This window comes from Neovison vison, chromosome 7, assembly GCF_020171115.1.
Source record: "Neovison vison isolate M4711 chromosome 7, ASM_NN_V1, whole genome shotgun sequence".
Classification (NCBI taxonomy): domain Eukaryota; kingdom Metazoa; phylum Chordata; class Mammalia; order Carnivora; family Mustelidae; genus Neogale; species Neogale vison.
Window position 1 is genome coordinate 94,457,260 of NC_058097.1, and position 22,958 is coordinate 94,480,217.

Consider the following 22,958-nt stretch of genomic DNA (forward strand, 5'->3'; position numbering starts at 1 on the left):
AACTAATTTTAGCTTCACCCTAAAAAACATGAAGTAATAGATTTGAAAGCCCTTTGGAAAAAAATCTAAAATATAAACGGACATATTAAAAGCAGTAACAGTAAACTTGATCTCATAGGATTTTTAGATCTGGTAATCCCAATTACTCAGGACACGATCTAGAGCGTCTGAATAAGTGGACAGAAAAACGAAACAGACAAAGTCTCTGTCCAATCAAATCAGGGGATACTGCTAAATCATTTTATAATAACACCCAGTGCCTCCCACGTGCCAGGCACTTCTATGCTCATTATCTCGATTCCGTAAAAACTACTCTGCAAAGTACACAGTGTTTGACGGATGAGAAGTCAAAGAGAAACTGAGACTTGCCTAAGGTCACAGGCAGGCGAGGGCAGAGCGGAGGTGCGGATCCATGTCTACCTGCTTGCAGAGCTCCTGCCCGCCCTCCCTGTGCAGTCTCATCTCTCTGTTCCCCAAATGAGACCATCTGAGCATCCTATAGGCCGTCAGTCACTGCCTAGACACTTTTATTTTAGGCATAATATGAGCTGTTGTCTTTCAGTTTCGCAGGGCACAGCAGCTTGGAAGGGAATGACAACATCAGCAAGGAACAGCTAACACCAAAGAGAAAAGACCAAAAAAGTCACTGATCTAAATTAATAGAAGCCATCAGGTCCTGCTGCCCCCATCACCTTAAAAAAAAAAAGTGTTGTCATTTAGTTTAAGATAAACCAGAAATTGATAACCTCGGCCAAATTAGTTAACATCTCTAGGCATCAGTTCTATCACGTGGAAAACAGCAAAACAACAGTATAAATCATATAGAATTGTTGCAAAACCAAATCAGATACTGTAAATAAAGTGCTTAATACTGTGGCTGACATAGTGCCCAATAAATGTTAGCTATTATTGCATTTCACAATCAGTTAAAATTATAAGCTGCATATTACTCAATGGTAGAAAAATATAAAAATTCACATACAAAAATATAAAAATTCACATACAAAATTTTCCATTTAGAATAGTTAAAATGGGGTGCCTGGCTGGCTCAGTAGGTAGAGCCTGTGACTCTTAATGTCAGAGTTGTGAGCTCAAGCCCTGTGTCAGGCATGGAGCCTACTTAAAACAAAAAGAGAAACAAAGAAAAAAAAAGAAATAGTGTAAGTGTTTTGCTCTTGAAAGACTTTAAAGGGCCATATGTACCCCGGTGTTCACAGCAGCAATGGCCACAATCGCCAAACTGTGGAAGGAGCCAAGATGCTCTTCAACAGACGAATGGATAAGGAAGATTTGGTCCATATACACAAAGGAATATTACACAGCCATCAGAAAGGACGAATGCCCAACTTTTGTATCAACATGGACGGGACTGGAGGAGATTATGTTGAGTGAAATAAATCAAGCAGAAAGAATCAATTATCGTATGTTTTCACTTGTAGAGCATAAGGAGTAACACGAAAGACATTGGGAGAAGGAAAGGAAAAATGAATTGGGGGACATTAGAGAGGGAGATGAAGCATGAGAGACTGTGGACTCTGAGGAAAAACTGAGGGTTTTGGGGGGGTGTTAGGTGAGTCTGGTAGTGGGAATTGTGGAGGGCACGTATTGAATGGAGCACTGGGTATGGTGCATAAACAATGAATTTTGGAACAATGAAAAAATAAAATTAAATAAAAAAAAGACTTTAAATGTTCTAGAAAATTAACTTCTATAATATCCTTTCCCCTCTAAGTGCGGTAGGCAAGGTTAATTATATTCTTAGGAGGCAAATGTGGTATGGCCCCTCAAGAAATCATCTCATACATTCTAGGGCGCCTGGGTGGCTCAGTCCATTAAGTGCGGGCTTTCGGCTCAGATCATGATCCTGGGGTCTTGGATCGAACCCTGCATTGGGCTCCCGGCTCAGAGGGGAGCCTGCTTCTCCTTCTCCCACTCCCATTCCCCCTGCTTGTGCTCTCTCTCCCTCACGCTCTGTCAAAATAAATAAATAAAATCTTAAAAAAAAAAAAAAGAAATCACATCATACATTCTAGGTAATCTTTTTAAAGTTTGGGTACCAATTGTGTTATTTGCTCAGAATTAATTGCTGTGACCATCTCTTAGCCATCTACAGGCTTTGTTCATCCTACCCGTATCAGCAGGTTCATTGAAGTGTCTACTATGTGCCACGTGTTGTACAAGATTTGGGATACAACAATATAGACCATCAAGTCCCTGCCTTCAGGAAGCCTAAAACAAGATTAAAAAAAAAAATCCTAGGCATAATAAAGGTACTCTTACCAACATTTTGTATTATCAGTAAATTGTTATGACAAATCTATGCTCTAGGCAGTATCTTCTGCTTTACAGATGGAGGGCGGAGACACAGAAGATAGAAAATAAAGAAGAAAACAGTTCACCACCACCATATAGTCAAGGCTTAGGGAGGAAATATATTGTACTTTGAAAACAGAAGGGAGTAAGCAAATAATTTTGCCTGAAGCTGGGAGACTATGAAACACTTGTGATTTTACTTAAAAACCCAAGTAAAAATTCTGTGAAGTATACCTATGGGAAGAAAAAATAGGAGAGTATTTGTCCAAATATTCACATTAGTTATTTCTGGGTGAGATTGCAGGTGGCTTTCATTTTCTGTTTGCTTTTTTTTTTTTAATCAAATCAACTTGAACTACTTTAACAATTTAAATTATAAGTAGAAAAAAAGAAGTGAGCATTAAAATTAGGTATTAATATTCAGCTAACAAACTGTCAGAAATTTTAAAAGTCAACAGTACATTCAACGTGGGATGAAATTAGCTCCTGCTCTTTGCTAATAAGTGTACATATCTATGCGGCTTTTCTGGAAGGCTTTTTGGCCATCAAAAACCTTAAAGCTTATTCTCTTTGATCATGACGTCCATGAATCCTAAGAACACAGATGCAGAAAACAATTTTTTTTCTTACTGGGATATTCAACTAATGTATCATGATGTTAAAATATTGGGGGGGGGACCCAGATGTCTAACTGAAATAGAATGATTAAATACAGTGACATGTTCTCAGGAAGAAAATGTTAAAAAAAATTAAAAATAAAGAAAAAAGCATTTCAAAGATTTGAGAGCAAGAGGATATGAGCAGGGGGAGGGGCAGAAGGAGAGACTCCTCAAGCAGGCTCCCCATTGAGCACAGACCCAGACCTTGATCTCAGGACCCTGAGATCATGATCTGAACTGAAATAAAAAATTGGACACTCCACCAACTGAGCCACCCAGGTGTCACGCCCTGAAATATTTTTAATATCACGAGAAAATCCTTAGTATATGCTAATTGGGGATAGAAAGGGGGGATACAAGGCTCTATAAACAGTAACATTCTAATTGTACAAGATCTATCTTTTGATGCACACACTCCCATGAAGGAGGCAGTGGTAGGCATCACACGCACCCAGAACAATGACTGGCACAATTAAATGTTATCTACTGTTACAAATCTTAAAAGTATAAGAGTAAACTAAGTGAGGCCTGAGCTGAGGCCTCCACTATGGGATGTGGGCCAGGCAAAAGGTAAAGCGGAATAGGAGAAAATGTTCCAAGCGAACAGGACAACCTTGGGATTTTCTACTTTTCCCCTATCCATCCTCAGGGATTTGATAATTACCTTAAAGGCGGAACACTTTTTATTTTCAGACATGTACTTGTGGGCTAGGTCACGGGGCATTAAGAATTCCTATGAGTGTTGGGACATAGAACCATGTAAACTATCCTTTACGGGGGATTATCTTCTATTGCAAGCCAAGTGAAATAATCCTTTGCCAATGTATAGAAAAATCAAAGAGGGAAACCCATCAAAATGTTGTTAGTTATCTTGGGGTTACGGGGATTTTAAAAATTGTTCACATTTCTCTTCGTTTTCTAAGTTCTCCACAGTTAAGTACATTACATTACTACAATCAGAGATAAGTGCTGGAAAAAACACTAAAAACCACTACTCATAAAAAAAAACCTTTGAGGTTTCCATCCCAAAAAAAATGCTCTTTGGTGGAACTACATTGCTGTTTAACATATGCCATACCAGACCAAAACTGCCCTTGGGCTTATCTTTTAAGGACCTAAGCAACCTGCTGGAAAGACAAGGTCCTTGCCTTCAAACAATTTGGCCAGACAGGATTTCATGTTGTCCTATCACTGGAGTACTTTATAGAGAAAAGGTTCACAGACCTCTCTTATCTTCCAGACCCATCATGCTAATTACCATGCATCTCTTAATTTTCTTTTTTTTTAAAAGATTTTATTTATTTATTTGACAGAGATCACAAGTAGACAGAGAGGCAGGCATAGAGAAGGAAGGGAAGCAGGCTCCCCACTGAGCAGAGAGCCCGATGCGGGGCTCAATCCCAGGACCCTGGCCTGGAATCATGACCTGAGCCAAAGGCAGAGGCTTTAACCCAGTGAGCCACCCAGATGCCCCGGTCTCTTAATTTTCAAACGATGTGTGTCAACATGCGTACACACAAGGACACACTTTTCAAGGAATAGAGTACAAACTGAATCACAGGGCAGCAGACCTGCCCAAGGGGTAAGAGCATGGTTTTTAAAGTCAGACAGCATAGGTTCAAACTCCCTTCTTCAACTTTCTAGATGTGAAATGTAACGTTACTTCAACTCTTGTGTGGGGGCTTCCTCATCTACAGAAGGAGGGTAATAAAAGCAGTGCATAAGCATGGTGCCTGGGATCTCCGTGTCCAGCACAGAACAGCTCTCACTGTGTCAGCTACAAAAACTGAAGCAAAGACAGGGAACTGATCACCTCAACATTACAGATTTGAAAATCATCTTTACGCCATTAAGTATCAAAATTACTATGTGCCAGACAGGGTGTACTTTTCACATGCTATCTCATTGAAATAGCTCAAGTATCCTATAAAGTTTTCTTTTTCGAGCTCCTGGAGACATATTCTGGGATGAAAGTATACAAGACCATATTCTCAATTCACTTCTCTGAACTGCCACTAGTGAAACAGCAGCAATAATTATAACATGTTTTTTGGTGAATCTTAAAATCCAAGCTTTGTGAAGTCGAGATTTTCTAGGTTGTAGGCCCATCGGGACTGTTAGTGCTTAAAAACACAAGTATCTGTTTTTGTTTTCTCAGCATTTGGCAGATTTGAGATCAGACCCGGGAATCTCAGTATTTTTAACTTGGTTTTACTTCAGTTTGGATTTGGAAACCGGATTTAATCCATGTTGGTAATGCCCTGACCTTCTCACTTAATATGTCTCCTTCCAATAAAAACTATATCCTGAAACCATCTTTGCCACTTCAATCCCTCACTACTCCTATCACCTACTTAATGTTCCAGACACAGTGGCCCACCCACTCCCTGCTTTTCTTGACTCACAGCATTATTCACTTGGAAATGACTCCTCTCCAGCTCTACTGGCTTGCATCTTACCTTTCAGACCTGGCATGCAGCCTTCCCTACTATAGTCCCCACATTTCTTATTCTTTGCTTGACCCACTTAGTATATTTCATCTAGCGTTATGTTCTATCTGTTCATAATCTCTCCTCTTTTAGAGGTCAGGAGCCTTATGCAGCACCTAGATCAATACTAAATTAATTATCTGCTGAGGGAATAAAAGTGTACCAGTGTCAAGTGAGCAGCAACAGGAGATTACTTTACAATCCCCCATTCTAACTAAAAAGATAAAAAAGGTTTCCTACTTATCTTATATTCGTTTCTTTAAAACTGCTATCAAATCAGCATGAGAAAATTCTTCCAAATTTATCTACAGAAACAACGAAAAGCCCAAAGAGTATAAAAAGATATAAAAGGGCACAGAAATGGTACTAAGAATTATGAAATGATGGCAACACTTTTATATCTGTTATAGTAATTAAAATTAAAGTAAAAAACCATCCAGTCTGCTAGAATGAAAACAAGGTAATCCCGTTGTAGAATGAGGAAAATAATTTAAAAACAGAACTTCCATGAAGCACCTAAGGTCCAATCTGGCAAATGTGATCCATGAAAATAGCTCTAGGGAAACCAGTGACAGAAAATAGGATGTTTTTATTAGTCTTGTAATTAAAACAAGTATGTAGTAAAAGGAAGTGACTAATAAAAACTCCCATCAGCAAACAAACATTCCAAGTTTGTTTCCTATTCTCCAATATTTTCCTTTATAATAAAACTAGTTTCATTAGACGTTCATAATCAAATGCCATTTAAAAAATACTGGCCTTTCTGTTGTTTTGTTAAAAAGTTCATTTTACTTCGCTTGTAACGTTTGAGTGCTTCAGTGATGACCAAATAGAGGCTTGAGGTAGAATTTGAACGTACTTTGAAAGTAAAACCCATCCTTAAACTAAAAATACTCAACCATCTTGAATTATAGATACAGGGTTACTAGATCATTCTGATATTTAAGGGTACCTTCAAATAGACAGGTTTGGGTAACTTAAAGTAAGAATGCCAAATCGGAAGAAAACACGTGAATGGAGGTAAGATGGTAAAGTAATTTTACAAACATTTGGTGAAGCTATGTTTATATAAGCCTAACACTGGATGACATCAATTAAAGAAACTGCTATTAAAATTCATTTACATATGATTAAATAAATGGGAGTCATACCTTCTACAACCTAAACAGATTAAATACACACACACCCACAGACACACACACCCCCAGATTAATTATATACATATATGTAGTACGCTCTATTGCTGACTTCTTGTGGTTCCTGGAAAAGCCCCAAAAGTGTTTGAGACACAGCCACTGCTCTCCGTTTATGATACTCTCTAGAAAAACTAAACAAGGAAACGAGTAAAGAATTGATGAACTTTACCAAATTTCTAAATATGCCAGCTCCAAGCGTCTCTGTAACTATTCGAAGATGGTTTAAAAAAAAAAAAAATCTGAATCAATAAGCGCCTCACCGGCCTAGGGATACTCCAACACAGTCTTGCAACCAATAGGAAAACTTTCCCTAAATCTGGATTCGTATTTCATCTCTTTATCACCAAACACAGAGCACAGACCAGTATTGTTAACGGTTACCCAAATGGCAAGCCTCCCAGTCGGAGTGATCAGCACTTGGAAGCGAAGGCTGTTTCCGAAGGGCTTTAAGGGCTGAAGGGGCAGACAGTTTGGGGAAGGAGAGCGGGGGTCGCTTCCCCAAGTTCGATCCCGAGCACGTCCGCGGGGGGTAGGACATGGGAAGCAGCAGCGCAGCTACCACGAACGCGAGGTGGAACCGGGAGAGCGCGCGAGGCTGCGGGGTGAGGGGCGCCGGAGGGACCGGCCGCCGGAGGGCTTTCCGCGGGGGTCGGAATGAAGGGCTAATGGCTGGGGCCGGATCCCAGGTGCGGGAGGACGCCTCACCCCGCGAGCGCGCGGCGTCCGGAGCCGCAGGAGCAGCGCTGTGGGTCCGTTTCCGTGCGGAGCGCCCGGGCTCGCCTCCATCTTCGGCGGCCGTGCCCCGGGGCGGGCGGGAGTGGACCGCTGCCCTAGGCCGCGGGGCTCGGGTCGCCGGCCTCCTCTAGCCCGAGAGCCCGGCAAGGACGGCTCGGCCCGCGGCCACGGCGAGCCGGGCTCTCCGCTCGGCCCCACCCGAGCCCCGGGAGCCGCGGGCGCTGGCCCCCCCCCCACCCCGCTCCTTCGACCTCCGGGGGAGGGGGGGCCCCCGACCCGCCCGGGGCCTGGAGCTCGCCCTGCGCCGCCGCTCCGGTCCGCCGGCCTCTCCGCCCGGAGCTCGGGCGCGGCCTCCCGGTCCCGCCGCCCTACCCCTCCTCCCGCGGCTCCCTCAGGGCGCCCCCCACACCCCGCTCCGCGGCCGCGGCCAGCCTCCCTCCCAGCCCCCGCCGCCCGAGGGACCAACCTGGGGGCCGCTACCCGGCATGGCCGACCCAGCGAGGAAGCGGCGAGCGGCCGCGGCGACAGCGGCCAGCCCGGCCCTCCGCGCGCGGCGCCGCGCCGCGCCCGCCCGCGCGCCCTCCCTCCCTGCGGGCCGCGGCCCCGGCGCCCCCTCCCCCGGCTTGCACAACTCGCGCCCCGGCCGCGCGCGCACACGGGATTGTTGCTCAACCTACTTGCGGTCTCCTCTGAGCGGCCATCACGACATGCCCTGGAAGCTGGGGCGGCCCCGGGGCCCGGCGGCGGGCGCCCGCCTCTCGCCTCCGCCCTGGGCCGCCGCGGCCGCCGCTAGGGCGCGGGGCGAGCGGGAGGCTCCCCCATGCCTGCCCGCCCGCCCGCCCGCCGCGGCCTCGGCTCGCCCGCCGCCCGCGCCGCTGCTCCGCGGGCGACAGCGAACCCGGCTCTCCCGCCTGCCGCCTCGCTCCTCGGCCGCCCGCCCGCCCGCCCGCAGCCGCAGCCGCTGCGCCGCTTCCTCCTCCCCTTCCCTCTTTCCCTTCTCCTCCTTCGCCTCCTCTGGAGCCGAGGTTGGCAAACCAGCACCTGCTGCTGGAGATCACCGAGAACTGAAACAGGAAACCCCGAGCCGAGGGGAAAACCCGGGAGGCGTGGAGAGGGGTGAGGGGAGCCGCTGGAACCTGTCGGGCTCCGCCGCGGCTCCCGCGCCTCCTCCCCTCGCACCCCTTCCCCGGCCCGGCCCGGCCCGGCCCGGCCCGGCCCGGCCCGGCCCGGTGGCGGGTGGGGGGTGGGGTCCCCGGCCTCCGGTCCCGGCTCCCCCAGCCCGGTTCAGCGGGGCGCCTCTCCGCTCGGCAACACCTCGTCCTCCCAGCAAGAACGGCGGACCATTCCCCCCCAGTCTAGGGAACCGAGAAGGTGCCTACTTAGGGCGAGTTTCCCGCGCCTCTTTGCTCGTTATCCACATTCTGTAGTGAGGAAAAAACCACACCCGCATTAGCAAGACCAACAAGGCAACTTACACGAATGAAGCTCTTGGGATTTCACCCAGGAGAAGGATGACTTCTTTCGGCAAGGAAACTGGCCTTATTGGAAATGGCAACATGTCAAAATCGAGGTTAAGCCCAGGATAAATCCAGATTTCTTTCTAGAGGTTGGGAGGAGACAGCCCTCTGCGCTGAAAAGCACGGAGAGAGGAGAGCCCTTTTTTTCTTTCTTCTGTCAATTGTCCAACACCTGGTACCATTTAGGTCAACATCTCAGTAATGCTCAAATAATCGTACTCAGCTGCCTGTGGACTTCTCACCAGGTGCCTTGCTCCTAGCCTTGGGCAGGCTGCATCTGCTCGTGGAGTGAAAGGGAAGGGAATTTAGATGGCTTGTGCCCCTAGCATGTGCCACAGACTAGATAGCCTGTTTCAAATGCATTATCTCATTTGTGTGTCACCACAGCCATGTGAGTTAGGTGTTATAATCCCCTTTATCCCTCAGCAAATTAAGGTTAGAAAAATTTGCTGAAATGACACAGTTTGAATATGAAGAATAGAGGTCTGTGTGCACCCAATGTACATATTTGTCTCACTGCACCAGAGTTCATGCCTTCGATGGCCCTTTTCACTAATAAAATTATTTCTTGCCTCTGAATTGTTTTCAATAGCACATATATGGGTCAAGCCTGGATCTGTTGAATTTGCATGGGTTACTTTTTTTTTTTAAAATTTTATTTATTTATTTGAGAGAGAGAGACAGTGAGAGAGAGCATGAGCGAGGAGAAAGTCAGAGAGCGAAGCAGACTCCCCATGGAGCTGGGAGCCTGATGTGGGACTCGATCCCAGGACTCCAGGATCACGCCCTGAGCCGAAGGCAGTCGTCCAACCAACTGAGCCACCCAGGCGTCCCTGCGTGGGTTACTTAATGGTAGTGAGATCCATAATACTTACTGGGGCTAAAGCTTTATCGTTTCCAGCTGTCTAAAAAATTAAAAAAAAAAAAGAAGAAGAAGAAGTCTGCTTTTATGGCTCAGTTGAGCAGCACAGATGTCTCCACTTCTTTGGCCAGTATTTGCAGCCCTTTTGCTATTGATGAGGGGGTCCCGGCTGTGAGTGTCCTGCTGGCTGGTGCCTATGGGCATTCTCATGCTTCACGACGAAGGGGTGCATTCGCTGAGCCTGCTTCCCATTTCAGCAGGCCAGTCTTGGGCCCTGTTAAGTGAACTAGCAGCCTGGTAGGTTTCCTTGGGGGCCATGAGAGCTCTCTGATCCACTCTTCCCGGTATCACCTTTAAGACCTTTAGTATGTCTGGCAACCTGCTCTCTGCAGCTAGGTCAGTTTCGATTGGCAGGAAGGGAGGGATGCTCTGGGAAATCATCCCTTCTTCATTGAGCCAAACCCTCAGAAAGTCTCTTGAGCAGTAGTAGGGAGTGGCAGGAACCTAAAAAGAGTCTGGCTGGGTGACAATAAGTGACAGCATCTGTGGCGTGATTTTAGTGATGCCAGGAGTTCCCCTAGTCCACACTAGATCACCCACACAGTCTACCTTAGTTCCCTCGTTCACTCAACCAAATCCCATTCGGTATTGATTAAGTGTGGTTACAGAGCAAGCCACCAGATTAGATACTTTGGAGCTAGGAGACATGAATAATTATTGTAATTGCCAACATTTTGTGAACGCTTACCATTCTAAGCACTTGCCATGTGCTCTTTCATCTAATGCCCACAGAACCCCTGCGAAGGATTGAAGAACTATCACTATTTCCATTTCACAGATGAGAAAATGCAGACCAAGATTACAGCCAGTAAGTAACAGTGCAAGGATGAGAACACCATCTCGCTCTAGCATCAGGACCCATTATGTGAACACGGTCCCATAACTGCCCTTAGTTACCTTACTGTGTAGCTGGGGAGAGAAAAACATACAAAAGTTCAAAGAGAACTAAGAAGACAAGAGAACTGAGGAGTGTTAAATATATGCCACGGGTAATAAAGGCAATGAAGTTTCAGAGGACAGAAGAGTTGCCTTAAGTTGAAGTGGTGGGGAAGACAGCACAGATGACCGTGGGCTTCAAAAAGAACAAAAAGATGAAGCTGGATAATGAAGAGGAGTAATATTTTGACAGAGAAGATGGGGAAGGTCATATCAATGGAACAGCGTAAATAAAGACGGAGTGCCTGGAAAATAGGGGGATCAGGGACAAGTGGGACCAAATCACAGAGAGACCTGCAAATGGGGAGAGAGAGACAGACCGAGAACGGGAGAGTGAGCTCAGTGTGGCAGGGATACAGTGGGGAATTGTGAAGCGTTTTGAATGCAGGGTGACATGGAGAACATCCTACTTTAGGAAAATAAATATTGTGATGGTTACTGGATGGTTTTGCAAGGGGAAGGACTGGAACAGGGAAACGAGTCTGACGTCCAATATGGCAGAACAGGCGTGAACTACTGAAGTAAATAGCGAGGGAGGAAAGGAGGGGACAGTTTAGTGAGACACAATGACCTGAAAAGCACCGAGTGATTGCATACACTTGACGAAGATGGACTTAAGAAAGGGGAAAAGTCCAAAATAACTTTGCAAGTGTGAATATGAAACCTATAGTAATGCTGACTGGAAAAAAAGGGGAAGTTTAGGGCTAGAGGAACTACTTTTTTGAAGAAATGTTTAGAATAGTTTGGTTTTAGGCATGTTTTTGTGGTAACAGTGGGATATTCATGTGGAAATGTTTGATAGTATTATCTAGAAAAGACAAAGAGTTGGGTAAATGAGACTTTTATGTTATTGAGAGGGTATGAAAACTTTAAATGCTCACTATTATAATAACCAAGTGTGGTTGTTCATCGTAAGTAAACCAGAATTGAAAGAAAATCTCACAAAAATAAAACGCTTCTACGACTCTGAGACAAACAAGCAGTAGGGAAGTTCTATGACTCCAAGTTATATTTACTTAAAAGGAAAAGAGAATAAATAGGAAAGAAATTCCAAGGAGTTCAGAGAACTCTGAGATCATTTTTATCTGCTGCCACTTTGCATTTTGCAGGTGGTGAAACTGAGGAACAAAGGCTGAATGTCTGACAAGAAAACTTCAAAATAGGCACTGGGCAAATACGGCACATTGGATGTGACCAATTCTGGAGAGACGGCCGATCTGTATTTTAGTTATAAAATCAAGGCTGGACCTTGAAGTGTGACTCTGAAATGCACATAATTAAAGAATTTGAGTGGTTGTGGCTTCATAGTAAGCAAAGCCCTGGGACAGCCTCACAAGTTCAAAGCAAATGCTTTGGAAAGAACAGATTAGGGGCTGGGGGCAGGGGAGGGGGGGTGAGGGGACAGGGGGTGGGGGGAGAGGGGAGAGAATGATTGCCAGAGCAGCACTTCTTTTTAATCTGTAGCTCCCAGGTAGACTGCTCCACGCCTACATCCACACTGGAACCTCAAAAAGACCAGAGTTTCGGACGGCCATCCCATCCCACCTGGCTGCCTCAGCTGGCACCTTCCAACGGCTGCCCACCTTCTCGAAGACCTCCGGACACCTCAAAAGTGATGACACATAAGTCACCCTCGGATTCAAAAGTGGCACACCCCATGGCCACGGCTTCTCTTCTACCCAGAGCTCTGGTAGCGCTGTCCTTGTGTGCTTCCTCATTGAAAATGTGTGTACCCAGAGGACACACTGAGGATGAGAGAGAACTATTTCCCCTGCCGCCGCCATTTCTCCCAAAACACTTACCTTAGTTGAGACAAAGTCAAGTGCCCCTTCCGTGGGCTTCATCGCCTGCTCTTTGGCCAGCACTGGATTTTCTTCAGCTGCCGAGCTTCACACCCGGAGCCCGATGACTACTGTGATTTTTCATTCAGTGTCTTTTATGTCTTGCAGAGGAGTCTTGGTTAATTCCAACCATCTAGGAAATGTCAAGTTTTCTGAAGAGCAGGACCCTACACAACCATTTCCTAAGCCCATGACCTGCATGAGACAGACACGGAGGGATACAACACATTCTTGCCCATGTCCTTCAGCCACGGCTTAGAGCTGCTTTTTAACGCTGAGTTCACAGGGAAAGGAAACCAGGGGACACGAGATATGTGCTCTTGGCCAATCCCAGGACTGCTTCCTTTTGATGAGTTACCACAAGATTCCATATTAGCAACACGACTCGCTTTCCCTCTAGCATTTGTCGGAGGCCACCAGAGAGCAGAACGGCAAGGTTTTCAATCTGCTGTGTCATACAGTCATGCGCTTGGTTTTCTACCTGAGACAGACAGCGTGGTTGCCCTCATTTACTACATTGGGTCAACACAGGAATTTTGAGAACGATGAACACTTAGTGTTGAATTTTAAAAAATGTTCCTAAGGTGTTGCTTGGCTATTTTGACAAGGGCCATATGTTTCCCAGCAGCTCACTTCACTCAGAAGTGTAAAAGTTTTTTTTTGTTTTAACATGGAATTTCAAGTGCACCAAAAACATCTTCATCACCTCTGCGAGCATCTGTTGTTTTAAAATGAAATCAGTATACAGAATTACAAATGCACATCACTGAGCTAGCTGGAGAGGGAATTATGGAATTTTCAGGTTAGAGTGCATCCTATGTGAAAAGGTACTGTCAGGAGAATATTAATTGCAGCATTATTTGCAAAGGAAAAAAAAAAAGAAGGAATAAGCTTAAATATCTCTTAATAGGAAACTACAGAAATTGCAATATCTGCATACATTAGAATTTCATTCACCTATTAAAGAGAATGAAGTGGCTTTATGTTTATGGAATTGTTTTGAAAGAAGTCAGGTAAATACCAGTGAATCTAGTATGCTACCAGCTGTGTGAAAGACAAAGAAGATCTCTGCATGGGCTTAAATGTGCCCTGTATTATCTCTGGAAGGACACACAAGATACTGGTAATGCTCAATGTCCTGGGCAGGTGGACTGGAGGATTATCAGAAAGGAAGAGTGCAAAAGAGGGTCCCTTTTTGTTCCATAGCCATTTACAGCTTTTGAATTGTATTTATTTATTTATTTTTTAAAGATTTTCTTTGTAAGCAACCCCGACACCAGATGTGGGGCTTGAACCCACAACCCTGAGATCAAGAATTATACGATCTCCTGCCTGAGCCAGCCAGGCGCCCCAGCTTTTCAACTTTTAAATTGGGTGCTTGAATTATTTATTCAAAAACACATTTTTAAAGTCCACGGTTATTGGTGACGTGTGCGACTATCCACCCCTTCCTATTTGATACGATACATAAGCAGATACTATTTTTGGAAATGGTGCCACGGCCACAAGGAAGAGGAAGTTGCGGGAGTCCTGTGAGTTGCACTTGTACAAATCTGGGGCTTCCCAGGCAAGGGAAAGATACCTACACTCACGTGGAAGGAGCGGTCCCCAAACGGCTAAAGGATTCCCAGCCAACGGCAGTTGGGATTAGTCAGTGTTTTTACAACTTCCTCGCCAAAGTCTCCAAGCTCCGATTCTATTTTCTGATGGGACTGCTTTACCTAGAGGGAGTGCACCGGGAAGTTCTCACAAGCAGACACAGGACAGGTTCCCATAGGCTGCTGGCCTCCCAGAAAGTCAGCAGGAGGCACGGGGCTGATAACACCCATCACTGAGAATTAGCTTTCTTTGTTTTATCGTGTTTTCCCACGTCAGAATGTCAGCGCTCTGTAGGAGCTCTGCCCTGATCCCCGGGGCACCCGCAGTTGCTCGGTGCCCAGCGTGTAGCAAGCACTGGGGTTGGCTACATCCTGGGGACCATGGCAGCCCATGCCTCTCCAGCCTGTGGCTGCCTGTAACGCACTGATCTGTTAGAAGGCAGTAACGACTTGGCCAGGGGAGCCAGGTTCAGGCCTCCAGTCTCTGAAAGCATGGGCCAGGCAGAGTTCAGATCTCAGAAGTGGGGAGTTAGAAAAATGCTTAGAAGGACAAGGCAAGGAGCAGAACAAGGTAGGGGCTGGGTTTAAAATAACAATAATAAAAATAAAGGGAAAAAAGAAGGAAAAAAAAAAACAACCATGCACAAAAAAATTAAAACAAGACAGTTGCCACAAACAAACAACTAAGTGCATAACAATAAAGGAGAAGGCCAAGCCCCGTAATTAGGGCTGCAGTTTGCCAGAAGGACAGGATTCTCAGCACAGCACGTTTGCTGCTGAGTCACCGCACCACGGGACTTGGGCGATTGGGGTGGGAAAGGCACCTTGATCTAGGGTCTAGGCTGGCTTCAGCGTCTAGGAGAGGGGACAGGTAAGTGAGCCTCGTGGCTAAGGGCAGAGGGATGCAGGGAAAAGGGCAGCCCACATCTTCTAGGTATTTGGAAGTCCAGGGGAAATTTCCACTGCCAGCTACTTCTGTCTGAATGTAGACATCCCAGGGATCTTCAGTCCAAGAGCACCCGGGAGCCAGAAATGAAGGGTCCAGCTACACAGAGAACCTTAAGCACATCACGGGTCCCCTAAGAGAGTGCCTCAGGGCTAGGACCGAGGCTAAGAGAGAACCATAGAGCAGCTATCTGATGGCTTTCACTGATTTTGGTAGGTCACAGATCACCATCAGGACTTTGGTGGAGGTGAGTTCTGACCATAGAGAAACTGTCTGTCTTCTGTCTTACCCAGCCTGTGGTCCGGCCAGAGTGCACAGATTTAAACTGTGTAGGCAGAGGTGGAGTCAGGCTAGACCTTGGCACAGAGATCAGCCCTTACTGACTCCCGTGTCTCATGGCCCTTCATTTGGGTCAAAATATTTACCTTATGGTGGCTCAGTTGGTTAAGCATCTGTCTTCAGCTCAGGTCATGATCTCAGGGTCCCAATGGGTTCCCTGCTCAGTGGGGAGTCTGCTTCTCCTTCTCCTTCTGCTCCTTCCCCTGCTTGTGTGCGCTCTCTCTCAAATAAATAAGTAAAATCGTAAAAAAAAAATTACCTTATTTGAAACAACATCACTATTCCCCTGAAATGTTTCTCTCGATTTTGAGTCTTATCCACAGAATCCTGGTTTGCTGAGAAAGGCTAGGCCTTCTGGGTCATCTTTATAAGCATCTGTTTTAAAAAGTGAGCACTGTCTGTCTTTGGCGGTCTCTTTTTTAATGAAGAACTTGCTAGAGGAATTCAGGAATTGTTTTATTCTGGATAGCTGCACGAGGCACTTAAAACGTTCACTAAACTTTGGCAAGGACAAAGTCTTTTACTAGAAGACACTGTCCTGATGAAATGTATTGTCTCTACTTTCCATGTTTACTTTGCTAAAATATGTTTGTAAGGGATTTTAGAGTTCTGTAAGATCGGGTCCATACAATAATTTGTATTGTCTTGGTGGTCAGTTCTTTATATACGAAAGCGAGGGCTGGCTTTTTCCAAGGCTCCTTTATATATATGTAGTTGGCCAATGGGTAAATTGAGGGTCAAGTACTTCAGCTTCATGAATCTTGAACCAGGGTTAATGGAAGTGGTTTTCACTGGCTTTAACATCTAGTCCCTTGTAATATTCTAATGTATTATTTTAAATAATCACAAGAATACGTGTTCATGGTAGAAAGTTCTTAGGACACGTAAAAATGTAAGGTTTCAAAAATACAAATAATCTCTTATCCTATCACCCAGAGATAACACTTACAATTGAAATTTTTTTATTCTATGTCTATATTCAACTAGCTTTCTTGATTTAATTAAATCAAATATGTTGTGTGTTGAGTTCTAGCACTGGACTTTGGATCATTAAAAAAAAAAAAAAAGACATGGCCCATATCCTAAATAAACCAGAATTTTAAAGGAAAGATAAGACACACATTTGAAAAAAAGAAATCCAGAGAAAACACTAGATTAAATATAATCAAATGTTAAACTTGCTTGAATTAGGGACTCATTCAAAGAGCTGTGATCCCCAGGATGCAGATCTCAAAATAACTCTTGCTCCTTAATGTTCTTTGGATTTCTGCTCAAATGTCACCTCATTGGAGAAGCTATCTCTCAGCACACTGTCGGGGGGTGCTCCTCACATGGAGCCCCCCTACATATATGCTCTGGTCACTCTCCATCCCTGACTCTGCCTTTTTTTTTTTTTTTTTTTAGCACTTATAATCACCTGAGATAGATACGGATACAGGTACAGATGCAGATATAGATCGATAAGACACCAGAGATATCTCTACATATAGATACAGATCTCTATTTCTAGATTGCATACATACATGTCTAAGTGGAAGTTTGTTTATCTGAAGACAAAAACTCTGGAAAGTTTACTTGAATAAGGTAAAAGAAGAACAGACATGATCTCACTATAGAGATATACGCTAGAAACCGAGACAGAAGGTAGATATGTAGATGAGGCTTTCTTCAGAAGTCTCCAAATGGGCACAAAAATGAGACAAAGGAAGGAAAGAAGCCTTAGTTATACCAAGTATCTGTCGCACATCATAATTAGGCAGAAGCTGATTATCTAATTGAGTGTAATTTCTATCACGAGCTCTGTTTTCCCTTGGTTTCTGTGATACTTGCTTCCCTCCTACCTTTTCCGTCCACTCCTACAAAGAATTCCTCTCTGACCCAGTAGATTTCGACTCCACACACATGCCCTGGGTTTTCTCACCCAGTCTTGTGGCATTGAGTACTACCCAAGTTCGGACGATGGTCAAATCCGTCTCCGTAGCGCACTGTACCCGGCATCGAGTAGGTGCACGATAAAAGCACCTTTGTTGATTCAAAAACGAATAAATGGCTCTTTGGGGGGCTCTTCCTATGTCAGCCCTGGTTGTGGGTGCTGGAAATTTTCCTGCTCCAACAGAGCTTAGATTTAAAAACATACAACTACACAAGGAGAGGAAAGGCACAGGTAAGTGAACAAAATAATTTCACATACTAGTCAGTGCTCTGGAGAAATCAGAGTGGAGTAGAAGCAGGTCTGCGGTGGCTGAGGGCTGTGATAAGGGAAACCTTCTTTTCAACTGCATCTGAGCTGAAAAGATGCAGCTCGTGCGGAGAGCCAGCCCGTGCGGAGAGCATTCCAGATGGAGCCCATAGCAAGTGCAGGAGGCCTGAGGCGAGATGAGCTGCGTGGTAGAGAGAGAGAGTGAGGACCTTGCAGCAGGAGCAGAGGCTGGCCCCGGTAGACGGTCCCTTGCTCTCCAGGTCGCCCCGGACCGCATGTCTTCCCTGTGTCTTAGCCCTGGCCCGCTTCTCTTACTGCCACACCCGCCTGGCTCTTGTAGGTACTTGAGTTTGTCGCCCGTCCTCGCTCTGGGTAAACGGCCTTGGCAGTTACGGAAGGTTCCGAGGTGTGGTTTGTTCCTGGGCCTCCATGCACAGTGCTCTCTCCGCCGGCAACAGCTTTCCCCTAATACTTTGTGAACAAAGCTTCCGCACAGCAATTCATTTCATCCTAGAAAGCCTCCTTTGCTCTTGTCTACCTGGGTGACCCGTCTTTTCTCTATTCTGTCAGAGTCCCGTGTGATAACCAAGGCACACAGAAGCTGAGTAATTTCCCCCCAATGATGGGCCAGAACCAGGATTTGAACCCAGGCTCTCAGCCATGGTGCCCTCGGCCCTGCTCGTAAGGCTGCTGGGAAAACTGCATGGGTGAACATAAAGCCTGGCCTTTGGCAAATACTCACGCAATATCAGCTCTAAATACAGACACGGTGTCTGCCTCTGGAAGGCTTGTGGTCAAACGATGCAGCTAGAAATCTAGCAAATGTATGAGTAAGTTGGAGAAGACGCTTTGAATACCGAGAAGGACACTGACCATCGTTCCAACTGCTTCTCTCATTTGCAGTCTTTTCTGTAAGGTCCTCCGCCCACTCGGTAATCAGGACGGTGATGCTCTTTGAAAAAGAAAATATTAAAAGGGGAGCAGGTCTTGCAGAAAAGTCAGAAAGTTCAGTGTTAGCCATGGTGAACTTGTCTTCTGGAAGGGCTTCTGGAACATCTAATCAGAGGGGACCATTAGGCTGGACAAATGGCTTCATAATTCACTGTTACTGGGCATCACCCCTAACCCTTCCCCTCCCTCACTTCCACCTCTAATTCAGCAGTCAGGCCTGGTTGGTTCCACTTTCAAAATACATCTGTTACTCTGCCCTCTTCTCTCCTCCAGCAGACCCTGCTCTAAACCACTACCACCTCCCCGTGCTTTGCATTATTCCTCTGTAAAATGGAGATATGAATACTGTTTCCCTTGTGGGGCTGCTGTGAGCCTTAAATAGGATCATTTCTCTGAAGAACTCAACATGCTGCCCATCACCCAGATGAAGCAGAGACCAAACGCGCGAGAGAGGACCAAGACTGGGTGGGCCAAGGAATCCACAGCACAAAATCTCTAAAACAAAAGTAGTTATCAGGGATTAATATTGGGAACTTCCAAACACGTGATGCCCTGTTCTATTAGGACGTGTTTACGTGGAAGTGGTAAAATAGAAAGTTGAACAAGTTTGTTCCAGGCAATCAGTTCATGAAGAGTATTCACAGCTATCTACAGAAGGGATGAGTCAATTAGGGTCTCCTGGTTAGAGGGAATGAGAATGAGCTAGGAACTGGTTGACTCAGGTCACCTCCGCTGAGTCAAAACTCTCCTGTCAGGCCACCTTATGGGCTGCTGACCAGCCTGTGGACTGGCTTCCTTTGTGGTCCGCTGACTGCTGCTGTCCATTCAGTAGAAGCCAGAGAGGGATGGCCCGGGCTTACCCTGTCAGCAGGGGTCAAGATGGAGCAAGTTCCTTTGGAAGTGGCTCTGGGCCAGGCATGTGGCGTGAACCGCAGATGACACGGACAGTGGAGAGATATGACTACATTGAGGAAGAGAATGAGGTTTGGAGTCTCAGAGCCTCAGAAATCCGGTCCCGCTTTGAACCAGCTCTGTGCTCTGGCCAAGTCAGCCAATTTCTCTCACGCTAACCTTCTCCTTTGTTAAGTGGATGTGCTTGTAGTTTCAGAGATGTTTGCTTGGGAAAGCTCTGTGTGAACTGTAACCATCTTGAATCACCCAGGTCCCCACTCACCTTTTTGCTCAGTAGGAGACATGGTTTTAGTTATTATTATTATTTTTTAATATTTTACGTATTTATTTGAGAGAGAGACAAAGCCAGCAGGTGCAGGAGGAGGGGCAGAGGGAGAGGAAGAAGCAGACTCCCTGCTGAGCGCAGGTTCCCTACACGGGACTTGATCTCAGGACCCTGAAATCACGAGCTGAGCTGAAGTCAGATGCTTAACCGACTGAGCCACCCAGGCGCCCTGGTAGGAGATACGGTTTTAATTGAATTGTTAAGTTCCTTGCTAAAAACTTTGTCTCCGTCTACTTGTGATTTCTCTCTGTCAAATAAATAAATAAAATCTAAAACAAACAAACAAACAAAAAAACTTTGTTAAGATACCACGTACAGTGGCACAACTCTCTGCGGATAGCACAAAGCTATAATTCCTACAAAAGATTTTTCTCTTCTTTCAAAGGTACAGGAAGAAGAAATTCTGTAACGCTAACGAGGGATAGTGTGGCAAACTCCAGTAAGGACAGTCTACACGAGCACAGTTTCCTGCCATTCACGTTCTAAGATGTAGGAGGACATGGTGGAAAGGTGAGTCAAGGCTCCCCTTCAGAGAAGCAGACTAACAAGCTCTGAGGAGAAAGGAGAAAGAGAATGGGTAAAGGAGGGAAAGCCCAACGGAACAAGAAAGTTGACCTCGGATTTCAAAGCTCTTCTCAGTGGAGGGGAATGACTCCCGGTCAGGTGCTCTCAGATGGGCCACTCAGGGTGCAGGGAAAGAGGTTGGAAGCCGAAGTGTGGGTGTGAGGGCTCCTAGGACGGGTGAGAGGGAACCGTTAAACGCTGACTCGTCACATGGCAATGCACACTCATTGGCACCAGGAAGGTACCTTCTGGAATGCAGAGTGAGAACGCCCCAGACTGACAGCAGATGTGTTCCCGAGGCTGCCAGCTGCCTCGTGGTACTTGTGCTTCTTTACTTTCTTCTCTCTTCATCTAGAAGAGTGTTGCTGCTGCGTCTTCTCAAACTACAGGATACAGCTGGAGGAATATGTTCAATATTTTAAAAAGGAAGTACAATGAAATAGCCAGGAGTTTGGTCTTCTGTGAAAGAATTTATTAGAGAACATTTGGTATCGGACATAATTTCTAGCTGGGCTTGAAAACCAGGTGTGGAGGCCGCAGAGCCAGGCGCCGTGCCCAACATCACACTGAGGCAGGGTTCCAGGAAGGTAGCGATGTCTCTGTTGATGGGTGCAGACCCCACAGCTTGTCTCACCACCCCAATTTCGGCGCTAGAAAGGGCCACTGGAATGGCTGTGCTTCTGGAAAACAAAATGCAGCTTCTGGCCCTATTATTTTTGGCAGAATGAACTCTATGAGGTCTCTCTTTCCTTGGACCCTAGCTGCTGGTTTGCAATCTGACATGAGGACCTCTAGTCAAAGTTCAGACCACATGCCGGTGCTCCAGCTGCAAAGGAGGTTGGGTGGGCCCGTGCCTGGAATGTTTGGCTTCAGCAGTGAGAGTCGGGCTCTGGCTCTTAAGGTTTTTCAAGCCCAGCGAAGAGCTTTAGAGGCTGGTGGACCACAAGCATCAAAACTGTGTATGAGGCGTGTCTTCTGAGAATCCTTGATTTTGGTGACCAAACCCCTGGTTTAGTTAATACAAGATATTTTCGCTTACAACTCCCAATCTTCTAGACATCTCCTTGTTGGTAAACTGTGAGAAGCCCCCAAGAAAGTGAAAGTAATACTGATTCATCCCTTTGACCGAAATAATTTTTTTCCCTGTGGCATATCAAGTGAATTCTTTTTTACTTCAAAATTGTGAACATTTACTAGCATTGCCATGAGATTTTTTGTTGTTGTTGTTGCACAAAGGTAATTGTTAATATACTGAATAAATGATCACCCAGAAACATAGTGAATAGGTTGAAGGAAAACTTTCGTGTTATGTTTTTGTGCACCACCTGCTGCTGCTGCTAAGAATAATAATAATAATAATAATAATCAAGAAAAGAGTAGCACATTAAATATTTGATATATACTTAGATTTTTTATTTTTAATTTCTACCCAGACCTCTGATGGTATTTACATGCAGGAGGAAGCTTCAATCTCTTTCTAACACCAGCGGAGTATTTTTGTGGTCCAACATCTAGGCTGTAAATAATAAGCTCGCTTCTTTTTTTTTTTTTCTATTTTAAGATTTTATTTATTTATTTGACAGACAGAGATCACAGGTAGGCAGAGAGGCAGGCGGGGGGTGGGGGGCGTTGGGAAGCAGGCTCCCTGCCAAGCAGAGAGCCCGATGTGGGGCTCAATCCCATGAGATCATGACCTGAGCCGAAGACAGAGGCTCAACCCACTGAGCCACCCAGGCGCCCCAATAATCTCACTTATTAATGGTATCTAATAGTTATTTCACAATTGATTAGCAATGCCAATCTGGACACAGATGCGTACTGCAGCTTAACATTTCTATACCCGTGGCCGCTGTGCATCCTCTGTCAACGCTCAACGTAGCTAATTTGGAAGGAACGCGGTTGATAAGCCAGATGGGAATTAGATTGTCCTCAAAAGCCGGGGAGATTTCTGTCCATATGTTTTTGGTTGTTCCATAGTGAGACCATATTTTCCCAAGTAATGTTAATGAAGGACTGAGTGGCCTTTCGTTGGTGCTTACTCAGTCTCTGTGTTTCCTGTGACTCATTATTGTTTTCCAGCGAGATGCTGTGGGCAGCCTCGCTCTCAGTGTGTCATTTTCATTCATTTGGAAACTAAAGAGCTTGTGCATTGCACCACGTCCTTAATGTCAGCAAAGCCAGCTCTGTTGGATTAGAATGCGAGATGTGTTTGCAGCTGGTGCAGAGAGGAGAGCGGAGGGCTCCCTCTCAGCCAAGCAGCCGCGCTGGGCGTGTCGGAGGCCCCTTCAGAGGGGCTCGAGGGCTCGGTGTCTGCGGCTGTAACATCTCAAGGCCAGCCACGACAAGAAAGCTGCCTTTATTCTGTTACACAATATGGCATGTAAGGGAGGCGCGGGCTGGGAGAACTTAGTATCAAAGGGTGACATGATATTTACCCCTAAGATCCCTATGGGACGGGCACCTTGCGAGAGAGGCGAACGAGTGGCTACATATGAAGCACTTAGAACAATGCTTA

The 22,958-nt window shown here is 45.7% G+C and overlaps 1 protein-coding gene across 2 annotated transcripts in view; it reads right to left on the bottom strand.

Moving 5' to 3' along the window:
• The window catches only part of ZC3H12C (zinc finger CCCH-type containing 12C), a 78,209-nt gene extending 70,078 nt beyond the window's left edge, over positions 1-8,131 (bottom strand). The window contains exon 1 of one of the 2 annotated variants that reach the window (XM_044257687.1): positions 8,070-8,131. In XM_044257687.1, coding sequence (XP_044113622.1) covers positions 8,070-8,093 — 24 coding nt within the window. In that variant the 5' untranslated portion in view covers positions 8,094-8,131. Of the gene's footprint in view, positions 1-7,858; positions 7,904-8,069 lie in introns of those variants that run through there. The other variant, XM_044257688.1, reaches the window with a different exon arrangement.
• Between the last annotated feature and the right edge of the window lie 14,827 nt (positions 8,132-22,958).